Source organism: Panthera uncia, chromosome D1 (assembly GCF_023721935.1).
Source record: "Panthera uncia isolate 11264 chromosome D1, Puncia_PCG_1.0, whole genome shotgun sequence".
NCBI classification, from domain to species: domain Eukaryota; kingdom Metazoa; phylum Chordata; class Mammalia; order Carnivora; family Felidae; genus Panthera; species Panthera uncia.
The window spans coordinates 64,135,658-64,148,477 of NC_064808.1; the positions used below are offsets into that span (position 1 = coordinate 64,135,658).

Here is a 12,820-nt window from a genome sequence, read left to right on the forward strand (position 1 = left end):
CAGTTCATCCAGAAATGGTTTCAAGACATTAATTTTAAGTTGAAAAGAAGAGAGGCTAGAACATGCCCAGATTTGCTCTGAGGCGAACTTTTGTCTGATCATTTAAGAGGCTGTCCTTAATGGAGACCACAAACCTTGAGCCATTATTTTTTTTTTAACATTTATTTATTTTTGAGAGACAGAGAGTGGACAGGGAAGGGGCAGAGAGAGAGGGAGACAAAGAATCTGAAGCAGGCTCAGGCTCTGAGCTGTCAGCACAGAGCCCGGTGCAGAGCTTGAACCCATGACCGTGAGATCATGACCTCAGCTGAAGTTAGATGCTCAACTGACTGGGCCCCAAAACTTGAGCCATTATTAAAGGACTGTTTCTATGACACAGAATTAATAACTGACAAGTCTATATAAGTTAGGCCTGTGCTTCTCAAACCAGGCTACTCATATGTACCTTAGGGTTTGTTGTACTTGTCAGGGACTGAGTATCCCCAGAAAAAATAGTTTTCTGGTGGGTTAATTTCACTTTAAGACTTTGGACAAAATCATTTCATTTGTAATCAAAATACTTCTACATTAAAGCAAACAAGGATATTTCCCAAGCTTTTAGGAGAAAATACAAGATTTTATGTATTTCATGCTTGAAAAAAAGCTTCATTCATGTTCTACCCCAGATCCTGAGGAGAACAAGTTCCTATTTCAAAGCCTAAGGGCATGTGGATTTGAGAAACAGTAGTTTAGTCTCTATCCATTTCTGATCTACAAAGGTAAACATCAAGCAAAAAAAAAGCATCAATGACAGTGGCAAACACTTAGGCTGCTCCTGAACAATTACTCTATAGGTGATAAACACTGTAGAAATGGTCAGTAGTAAATTAGCCTGGCTAAAGCAGACCTGCTCCTCATGCAGAACACTGGCTATTGAATCTAGCTCTGAAACAGAGCTCAGGTGGGGTTCCTCTTCACTGCTTCCTCTTTCCTTAATCCCAGCTGCCATAACCTCTCCCCTCATTTCTTCAATGGCACCTCTACTTCTCTACCCAGCAGGGAGGTTTTCTTCTAATATAAATCAGATAATTTCATTCTCCTGGTTAGTATTCTTTAATGGATTCTGAATGCACTCAATATCAGACCTATGCTTCTTTATCATTACCTACAGAGTCCTATGTCATTTGGCTCCTGACTCCTTCTCCAAACTAATTTTTGGCCATGTTCCCATTAGCTCATTTCTTTCCAGCCAACCTGGACTTCCTTACATTCCTGAAACATGCTAAACTTATTTCTGCCTCAGTGACTGGCCTTGACATTCCCTTTTCCTGGAATGTACTTTGTTTAATCTTTAGATTACCACTTTCTCCTTTTATTCAGGTCTCAGCTCATCCTATCTCCTCAGAGAGGCATCCCCTGGTTACCCCCACTTGATACTGTTCCCTTCCCCAAACCTTGTCTATCACATTATTCTAGTTTTTCTTTAAAGTACTTACCAATAACTGAACTTAACTCACTTATCTATTTGTCTCTCATTTGATGCCCTAGAATGTACATTCCATGGGGACAAGAGACTTGTCTTGTTTGCTCATCACTGAAACTTTGTTGCTGATAACCATGTTTAACACATGGTAGAAGCTGATTATTCAATGAATGAATGAATGAACAAACAAATGAATGAATGCATGAAAAGGACAACTGGAATACATTTTAGGTACCATATCCCATAAGCTATTGTTCTATAATTTGGGGAGAAAGAGTAGAGGCAGACTCTAGCCTGATGGGCTCATAGGTATTTAGCCAATAAAAAAGTCAAACTGGTGAATATCAAAACTGGATTCATTCTCGAAAGTTTCTGGAGACAAGAAATCTTTCTTGAGATTTCATTTAGTTTATGTTTTTTTGAGCAATCAAATTATGTGAGGCAACATTATGTAGAGCCAATCAGAAAGACACCTGGGTATACTAAGATCAAGGCCAGGTGAAGTTGGTTTCTATCACTGGGAAATATATTGCTCATAGCTATAATTTAGAACCCTGGCTTTCGTAATGAAATTTATCACATTCATAACTTGGTAAATTAAGTCACCACTTCTTGAAAGAGCAGTTATACACTGCATTTCAAAGTTTTTTGGTTTTATTTTATTATCAATGATTTGCTTGTGTATCCTAATAATATCCAGCCAGATGGTAAAGGTCTGTGCTTTGCACCTCTTCTGGGTAACCAGGTTAACACTTGGCCCAGTAGAGGCAGAATCCTTGGTTGCAAGTAATGAACAAAGTGGACATTGCTCACAGGTGATCATTGATTGTTTGTAGTTTTCATAATTGTTACCTTCTTACCCCATTCAGAAACAACAACAACAACAAAAGTGAACACCAGCTTAGGGAAAAAGAGTAAGCACTAGTTTCGGCATTTGAAGACACAGGTTCTATATCTGATTCTAATGCTCACAGTTATGGACATAGGGACAGCTAACCAATCATTCTGGGCTTGTGTTCCTTACCCATCAGAAGGAGGAAGATTAGACTTTAGATTCATTGATGGCCCTTCCAAGTCTGAAAGCCTATAATTCTCTGAGCCAAAAATACATCTCAGCATCACAGTGATAGCTTTCCAAATTAGGTTTACCAAAAATCTATGACCAGACATCTACATCACAATTAATACTGATTTATAGAAGACTTAACAGACTTTCTACTAAGAAAATTTTATCCAGGGCCTTTTTGTTTGTGCTTTCTCTAAATCAACAGAAAAACAAAATTTCCCAGTTTACTCGTGTTTCCATAAATAGTAAGAAATAATTTTGAAAAATCTAGCTAAGATAGTATGCATTTTTCTATTCAAAAATCCTTTAAAAAGTTCTTAACTATATCCAACTCTGCCCCCCTTCAAATGTAAATATGATTCAGGAAAACAGAAATGTTTCTTACGATAGAGTAAGATATCACAAGCATATGGAATAAAAAGCTGACAATTTGATGACTATTATTGATGATGATAATAATCACACATTTGTAATCAAAAACTTCAAAGAAATGTTTCCCTGTTAGCTTAAGTCCTATCATTAGAGATCAATTCTAGGAATTGATTTCTATTTTAGGAAAATTCAATGTAGGCCTCAAATAGAAGCTACCATAACACCTTAGGATCATAATAAATTTATCTAGTCCTTTAAAAACGACAACTTTCACACATATTATCACAAGTCCATTAGGAACGTATCTTTTCCCCCTAAATTTATAGATGAGAAAATCAAGACTCACAGAGATTAAATGTTCAAAGTCATCTAGGTGTTTAGTTGGTAGGAACGGGACCAGAAACCAGTCTCCTGACACAAGCCCAATCTTCTTTAACATTTCTCCATGGAAACTGAATGCATAGGATGGGATGTGGGGTGTGAGGCTGAGGCATTGGAACACAGACAGACCTGAATTCAAATTCTGATTCTGCTATTTGCTTGCTGTATGAAATGAGGCAATGACTTAAACTCCTTGAGCATTTTTGTTATTTATAAAAATGAAGAAAAAGAATATAATGTAAATAAGGGCAATAATACATATTAAAGGATTTTGTGTTAACAGTGCATGGTAGGGATCTTTTTGTTTTTACTACCTTATGTATTTTAAATTTTACAAGGAGGTTGCATACAACAGAAAGGGTAGGCATAGAAAGACAACTTAAAGGTAGGAACGATACTCTTTTCTGAGTCTTCTTTTTCAAGCTCTAACAGTTGCTTTATTTTATTCTATTTCACATTCTTCTATGAATCTGCATATACTACCCCCTGCCATGGATACCCTCCCTGATCCCTTGGTTTTCCAATCAAGGCCTACACAGTTTTTTCAAACTCAAACTCAAACTCAAACTCAAACTCAAACTCAAACTTATCTCCTCTTGAAAACTTTCTTTGATTCCATAGGCTTTTCCTTGGGCATTCATATAAAACTCAAATTCATTTACAAATCTTTACTAAGTAAAGCCTGTGGTGTTAGTAAACTCTGCTAGGGCAGCAACAAAGCACTTCCTAATGCTCTAGTTTTGTTTGTTATAGTTAGTAGTTCCCACACTTTGACATCTTACAGACCTTTTTCTTTTAAAAAATGAGAACTGATACAAGGTTGTGCACATTTCGTTTTCTAAGTAAGGAAATGGTAAAGTAATATCTGCCATTTACTACCACAAAAAATATGACATTTTGATACCAAGGCACATAATCTCAGAATTTAAATAAAAAATAATAAATTAGGCTTTATGGGCACTTTCACAAAGGGGGTCTGCATAATCAGGGAATAGGCATTGAGGGATCCACTGGTTTACCTCTATTTTTGTAACAATTTGAGATTTCTTGGAGATGCTGTTTTTTACTCAATTTTGCATTCCTAGTATAGTGCCTACTGTCTGGTAGGAAGTATCCAATAAATATTTATGAACAAGGCAATGAATTTGCCTTTGAGCAAATACCTCTGAGATCCATGGTAGTGTCTCTAGCACAGGCCCTTGTGAGAGGTCAAAGCAATGGGGAGAGTGGAGGAGGGTTATATGTGCATGTGTGTGTGTAAACTGATATAATTTACTTCACAAGTTTGCCAGGCACCAGTCATTTGGATGATTCTATGCAGAGTTATTAGTGAGATTGTCCTGCCAAGGAATAAAGGAAGAGATGGGACAAGAACTACAATACTGAGGCATAACAATATAGGAAGAGGTGGACTCTATTCCTATGATGCCATCAGTAAAAACATTCCATGCAGCATGTTAGGTAGGGTAAGAATTGTAACAAGTAGAGTTACTGTAAATAGACAATATTCATTTAATATTCATGATGTGTCAGGCCTTGTTATAAGTTCTTTGCATGCATTAAGTGATTAAATCATTACCACAGTCTGTTGAGAAAAATTTGATTACTATTCCCATTATACAGATGAAGATACAGGCTTTCAGTGGTTGAATAATTTTCTGGCAGTCACATAGTTCAACAGTGGTAGATATGGGTCTCAACTCTGATCTAGTTGCCTTTAGAACTTACCGAAACTCTTGGGTTCCTTTAGAGCTACATGTTTCTATGATGAACAGTTTTATTCAAATTGGTTTTCATTTTCAAAATAAGGAGGAAATTAAAATATTTCTTCCTGGTCAGGATTTTGTAGCTGGCAGGGCACTCAGTTTTTCTACCTAAAAGCTGTGTGACTATATAAGGAAGTTCTTTAACATCTTTAAACTACAACTTCTACATCTATAAAATGAGGGTGAAAGACCTTCTCTCTGTGTTTTGGGGAGAATTAAATGAGTAGTGTATGTAAAACAGCTAGCAAAGGGCCTGGATTATGAAGGGGATTTAATCAATTTTAATTCCGTATGGGGCCTCGCAAGATAAAACGACATTTTCAAATTAAAATCATATCAAATATTAGTGATAGAATGAAAGCAAATAGATCATTGCTCTGGTGAATAAAGGTGCCTATATTTACACAATTCTTTAGAGAGCCATGAGGATTATCTTTGCTGCAGCCCTCATTTTAATTAAGAGCACAGAGATTAGATGTTTCAGCATAGGAAGAAGTTTATATTTGATTTATACCACAGATGCACATTTGCATCATCTAAACATTCCATTCCTTGGCTAAAGATGTAACAAGCTACTTCAGCAAACCTGAAATTGCAAAATAAATGGAAAATGCTTAATCATTTAAAAAGAAATAGCAAAGGAATGAAAAGATCCAAGCATGCACGGGTACCGGTGAGGAAAGTTAAGCAGCAGGAAGTCTCTATTTTTTTAAAGGCTGATAAATGGCTTCATTAGACAGGCAGGATATTAAACCAAAAGGGCAAAAGGGTCCGTCTCTGTCATTTTTATACACAAATACTTTCAGAAAAAAAAGTGTGTACATATTTATATGTAATCTCATTTTGGGTAAAAGTATTATTCAGTGAGAAAAGCAAGTTGCAGAGCAATTTCTAAAATACGAATTTACTTTATAAAAACAATGTCAAGCCCCATCTATATCTGACTGTGAATTTGTATAGGTTTTTATGAATGTGCAGAAGGTATGAAAGGTTCAGGCCAGGATGTTACATTGGGAACCTCAAGATGGTTGCTGTGGCAGGAATTTGGGAGAGAGTTTTTTTCTTGAACATTTTTGCATTACTTTACCAAATGCAATGAGCATATATTACTTTGGAATAAAAACATTTAAAGATAAAAAAATGTACATTTATTACGATTTACCCACTTATTCATTTGGTGACCTATTAATTATCTAATATTTATTGAATCCTTAAAGACAATTAAATCAACCAAGTTGGTCTACTCTGTGAACTGTCACACCCAACTTTTTCAGAGGCATGCTGCCTAAACTTAGTTTTATCCCATGGCATTAGCGATGCCTAACAGCATTGCTGATAGCTCTGAGAGCTCTTATGCTTTAGGGACTTGCGGGTGACTTTGCTCCTTTTCTTTCTATGTGTGGCTATTGCACTAAAGGAAAGGTTGACCCTCTTTCCAATTCCACTGAAATGTGAGTATCCAGTGGCATCAAAAACATGGAACTTAGAGTTAAAAGACCAAGTTTCCTTTTTATTTTGAACTGCAACAACACCTTTTCTCAAGTAACAATACTTATCTTACAAAATGGCTGTCAAGCTGAAATGACATCATGTGTGAGAGTGTTAATAAATTGCAAAGTGATGAATAAGTGTATATAACTAATTCTCACAAAGAACTAGTGATTTCTGATTCCTATTGGAGGACAATGTCAAATGTTTACAAGAATTTGCAGATTTCCACTGGAGACAAATCTATAATAAGGTTGAATAGTGCTCAGAAAATTTACTTAGCCCCCAAAGCTATGGCTGACATATTAGGCAAATGCAGTTTTCTTTCTGGTAATGATCACAAACCCAATTAACCAATAAGCATATCTGACCTGGTGTAATCATCTTCAACAAGCATGTGCTTTGGAATCGGTGAGTACCTTCCTGGAGAGATGGGCGGCAGGGAAGTTTTATATTCTAAAGTTCCATTGTTGCCAGAAAGTAGATGGTTTTCCATCGGTGGAGAATAAGCTAAGGGGTGAAAAAAATAAAAGAGAAAAAACCTGTTATGTGGGTGATTCAATGTGTCATGCTACAGTTCTGCTAAAAATAGGAAAATTTTGCTACATGCAGAGGATTTTCTTGTCTCCCAAGAGGGAGGAGTTACTGTTTGTTTGCATTTAATATGCACAAGCCCATGGTGACCTTTAAGACTGGAAAGATGTAATAACATTCATTTCTATAAACCCAGTTCATATAATTTTAGATGAAGAGAAGAATTGGAGGAGAGAGCCAAAACACACATTTTCATAAGGATGATTAATTTTCTATTGAAATAAAAATGTTAGCTTTCTAATTGCAGAGCATTCTTTTCACATAATTAATACCCAATCATCAAATCTAGAAGGCTCCTCGGAGGAAGTTCTTGCATAAGACCTTAATTCTCAGATATGCTGTGCTCCCATCCCAGAAAAGCCAAGAACTCTGGCCTTTATTTTCTATTCCTCCACAGTAATTCATTTCCCTTCTGAATGACTGAAAACCCCTTCTGGGTGGGTCTTTTGCCTCCCATTCCTCTCTAGAAATCCCTTTTATACATGTAGAAACACAGCTCTGATAATGTTTAAGTACTCTCCATTGCCACTATTGTATTAAATATAAATGCTTGATTTGTCAGTCTTACAAGATTGATCCATTTTAATATCCCACTTATATCCTACAGTTCTCAAACAAAGGCTAGTTTTTACAACATATGTACTTTTATCAGTAATCCACAATTTCTGTCTCCCAACACATCTCTGATTTTGAAATTTAATCCATTCTTTAAGATACAATTTAAATGCCACCCTTTGCATAAAGCATTTTATGATCCTTCCAAAGACAGGTGATATCCTCTTCCTTTGAGGACCCAAAGTCATTTATTTTTACCATTCATATGGCATGTACATCCCTCTTATATTGCCAAATATTTCTACTCTTCATATGTTTGAATTAGCCATACTTCCAATGAAGGCCATGATTGCATCTCCTTTGTATCCCACATATTACATTGTAAGGTGTCTTACACTATTAAAGTTACTCAATATATTTATTTTTTTAAATTGAATAGCAAAGTTTTGTTTTATCGCTTTCACCTCTTTCACATTGACCTTACATTCCCTTCATGAAGCAGCTCAAAGTCTCAAAGCTGAGTTTTCTAAATTCATCCAGTTTGAAAACCTTTGAAAGTTAAAATTCTTTCATATCCTAAGGTAAGGCTGATCTCAGTTTACTGCATGCTTGAGAAAAAGACATATTTGGGGGGTAAGTCATTTTCAAATCATCATTAAGAAAAGCAACAGCTAACATAATGGACAGGTAACAAAATTATTCAGCCTTTAAATTTCTCTCAAGAGAAACATATAAATCTAAGAGAGGTTAAATGAGTTGCTAAGACCATAGTACTAATTAATGCCAGGTCCTGAAGATATTCCGTGTTTCCAAATCTCACGACTGGTTTCTCAACATTCCAGAATGAGCAAGCTTACTGATGTTGATAAAATTGTTTCTTAAACTCACATCAAAAAAATAAATTGCTTCTAAATCTAGTCTCCAAAGACAGAACCTTAGATAAGGTTCTCACTGACATATTAAGAAGTGAAGAAAACTTGGGGCTTATGTAGCAGTGGACTTTATTAGGATTCAACGCAGCATCTCATAGTGAGTTGTTGCCCTAGAAAACCCCACCCACAATCCATCTCTACTGCCAGAGTGACTAAGAGTTTTCCCTGGCTTCCCTGCCAATGTAATATATTCAGGTAAAGGTAAGAGCCATGGTGATGTTGACAGAGGGTCATAATTCCACCATTCAAGTGCAAGATCTTCTCCCCAGGAAGGAGCACAGTGCTATCTCGTGTCTATTTTGCCAGTCTCTCTTTCCTGCTTTGCTACTTTATAGATTTCAACTAGGAAGGGGGAATACTATGGCCTGAGAGCTATCATGCTTTAGGGCCTTGAGAAATAACCTTTAAAAATGTGTTGTTACTATTGTTATCACACTGTCCACCACATATACCATAAGCCTTTCTTAAATGGTGGGCTTCCTAACCCACTAGGGAGTCCTACCTTCAAAACACTAGTTAAGGCCTTGTAAGGCAACCCAGGGAGTAAAACACAGCATCCCTCAGAACTATTTCCACAAGCTAAACAAGAGTGAAGATGCAAGCAGAGGAATTTGCCAAGTTTTGCAGAATTTTAATTTTATAAACTTGGCAAAGGTGACAGTGAGTGTGGTGCTTACAGTGAGTAATGTCAGGTGGACCATAAGGATCGGTCATATAAATGGTGGTGGGTTTGCCAACTTTTAGATAAACGACATCAGATGTGTTCTTCAATATTGCTACCGCCTCTTCATGAGTCACTTCTTCTAAACTGTAGTTGTTCACCTGAAAGGAAAATAATATTCAATAGTAGAGTCAAACCTATGCAGGTGAAAAGAAATAGTTAGGCAAAAAGATACGTAGAGTTATGACCTTATTTAAAGATTAAATTGCAATCATTATAAGACAGTATCTACATTAAACTTTGATAGAAAAGATGGATTAGCGGCATTAGCCAAAGCAGATAAGGTACATTTGTTGATGTCAAAAAAAAAAAAAAAACGAAGTTGCTTCTGTCTTTTTCTATGAGAAAGGAATGTATCATAATGGAAATAAGAATACTATATATAGAGAAAAGAAAAGAGGAGTCAAATGTCTCTCTTCTTATGCTATAGTTTTTCCAATTACAAAAGTAATACATCTTATTGAACTAAAAAAAAAAAGTAACAATTAACCAAAGTCTCCTTATTTGGGGTATGCTTCTTTAAACAATTGTGACCATATTGTACATATTGTTTTGGAACCTGCTTTTTAAATATAGACTGACCATTGGTCCATATTATAGATGTACTTCCACAACATGACTTTGTTTTCTATACAGCATTGTGTTGTATAGTGGTAACATAATGCTTTAACCAATCTTACTAAAACATGTTCAGTTTGCTTCTAATCTTTTTCTACTATAAATAATGTTGCAGTAAAATTTTTTTTTCTATTTTTGTGCACAACATTGATGATTTATTCAGGATAAATCATGCAAGTGGAATTGTTGGACCAAACTGTAATATTCATATAGTTTCATTACATTATATAATATTATATTAACATAACATTCATTACAGTGGATCTCTGCAGCACTTCTCTTAAATGGTGTAAAAATATTTATGAAATATTTTAAATACCTAGTATTTAAATATCTTATTTGGCTACTATTTTTTAACCAAGAGATTAGTTAATTTCTGCTGAAATGATGCAGATTAAAATAAAAATGCCAAAGAACATTAGATTGGATCCCTTACATATTCTCTGTACTATTTAATTAGCATGTTAGTCATAGAATGCCTTACAATATTGCATTTGTTTTCTTTTTGCCTTATGTTGTCATATAAATTCAATGTGCCAATTAATTCTTTTTTTTTTTTTAAAGTTAAATCCAAGTTAGTTAACATGTAGTGTAATAACGATTTCGGGAATAGAATTTAGTGATTCATCATTTACATATAACACTCAGTGCTCATCCCAACAAGGGTTGTCCTTAATGCCCCTTCCCCATTTAGCCAATCCCTCCAACCAACACCCCTCCAGCAACTTTCAGTTTGTTCTCTATATTTAAGAGTCTTTTCTGGTTTATCTCCCTCTCTGTTTTTATATTATTTTCACTTCCCTTCCCTTGTTTCATCTGTTTTGTATCTTAAATTCCACATATGAGTAAAATCATATGACATTTGTCTTTCTCTGACTGGTTATATCACTTAGCCTCTAGTTCTATCCATGTTGTTGTAAATTCTATATGCCAATAAATTCTGGATGGTGTAGCCCATCAGGGACCCCAGGACTGGAGGAAACTGAACTTGATTGATGTGTATAAATACTGACCATGAATTCTCCATTAAGCTATAAGCTTTTTCACTGGTTCCTATAGTTCTCTTCTAGACAAATGACATTCTCTTAAATCCTTTTGTATTTCTATTTGTCTAGCCCTTTTTCATCCATTGGTCAAATGCATACCTATAATATGTCAGTCATGGTTCTACACATTAGAGATGTAGTAATGAATATTAAGAATGAAAATCCTAATCATAGCACTTATATACTCTGTATTAAACATGAAGCACTATTCCAAATTATTTACACGTATGAATACAATCAAACCTCACAACAACCTGTGCGGTAGCTATTATAATTTCTTTTCATTTTACAGATTAAAAAAGCATGTATCCAAGAGGTTAAGAAACTTGGGCCAAAGCCATTGATCTAATGACCAATTAGATCATGGTAGATAGTGGTAGAAGCAGATTAAAAGCCAAGCAGTTTGGATCCAGAGGCCAGGCTTTTAACAACTCATCGCTATTACTCTCTCAGATAGATAAGGTCCCCAGCTACCTAGAATCTCATATTCTAGTAAGACACAGTTCAAACTTCAAGCATGTTTACTGAGAATGACTTTGCATGTAGACTCTTAGACCACCAGAGAAGTCTTTACGCCAGAAGGTAGAAGTTGAGCAAAGAGTGGAGGTGAGAAGTGGGGATAATAGTGGTTTACAATAGTGGGATTTTAGACTCACTATTTGGTGACTATAAAGAGTTGGAACATTTACACAGATTTTAGTCATGGAACAGGTGGTATGATCCTGGCAACAGAACACAGTGGTTAAGAGCATATGCATCTGAGTCATGCAGACCAGGATCTGAGTCCTGGTCCTGGCTTTTACTGGCTGTGTGACTTTGGACAAGTTACTTAACCTTCTTAGCCTTAGTTTTTGACATCTATAAAATAGGTATGATCATAACTGTTGCCTCAAAGGGTTATTTATTTAATTGTATTGACCTATGTAAAATGGTAGGAACATTAAAATGCTTATTAATGTTAGCTATTATTTCTATTACTATTACTATTGTCATCATACATCTCCCTTCTCAGGAAACAGGAACTCTTGGTTGAAATTTTTGCTGAGCATTTTCCTGTAAACATCTGTGAGCTGATGAGTTTAATTAGGGGACTGTTGATGAGGCCTCTGTGTGGTCTTTTTAAAAATTCAGAATAGTACAGGATCTGGACCAAAAAGTGCTCTTTTGTGCTGAAGTCTTCAAAATGTTTTTCATGAAAGTGGGTTTATTTGGGTTAATTATGTGTGTGCATTATCCTATGAACTCTCAAGATAAAGGGCCTACAGCTGGAGCTGATTGTACTCAGAGAAGGGACATTATACTGATTGGCTAGTTGCTCCTGTCATTGTTTTTTATTGTCTTTTTTCTTTTGCATCAAGTATCTGCTTATAATGGTGAACACTGAACAACTGGCCTGATTTCAGAAAAAAAAATATGTGCATTTGAATGCAGTGTTTCTGTGGGTACACTAGACAGAAAGGGACATGTGTACAGCCTGGCTGTATGTATGCAACAGGACAAGGACTGAGACCAAGCAGAGAGGCTGGAGGTGAGAGGACTCACTTCCTCTAAAAGAAAAGGGAGGACTCAATATGAGCACGATGCAGAGAAAAAGGAGGGCAAACTAGCTAAAGCTAAAGAAAGAGGTGACAAAAAACTTGCAAGAGAGGGGCGCCTGGGTGGCTTGGTCGGTTGAGTGTCTGACTTCGGCTCAGGTCATGATCTCACAGTCTGTGAGTTCGAGCCCCGCGTTGGGCTCTGTGCTGACAGCTCAGAGTCTGGAGCCTGTTTCAGATTCTGTGTCTCCCTCTCTCTGTGACCCTCCCCCGTTCATGCTCTG

At 36.1% G+C, this 12,820-nt stretch overlaps 1 protein-coding gene across 3 annotated transcripts in view; it reads right to left on the reverse strand.

Moving 5' to 3' along the window:
- Window positions 1-12,820, reverse strand: part of LOC125914581 (disks large homolog 2) — a 780,669-nt gene that overhangs the window by 464,135 nt on the left and 303,714 nt on the right. For all 3 annotated transcript variants that reach the window (XM_049619999.1, XM_049619993.1, XM_049619986.1), the window contains exons 7-8: window positions 9,294-9,438; window positions 6,907-7,045 (exon numbers count right to left, since the gene is read on the reverse strand). In XM_049619999.1, the coding sequence (XP_049475956.1) occupies window positions 6,907-7,045; window positions 9,294-9,438 (284 nt within the window). The remainder of the gene's footprint in view (window positions 1-6,906; window positions 7,046-9,293; window positions 9,439-12,820) is intronic.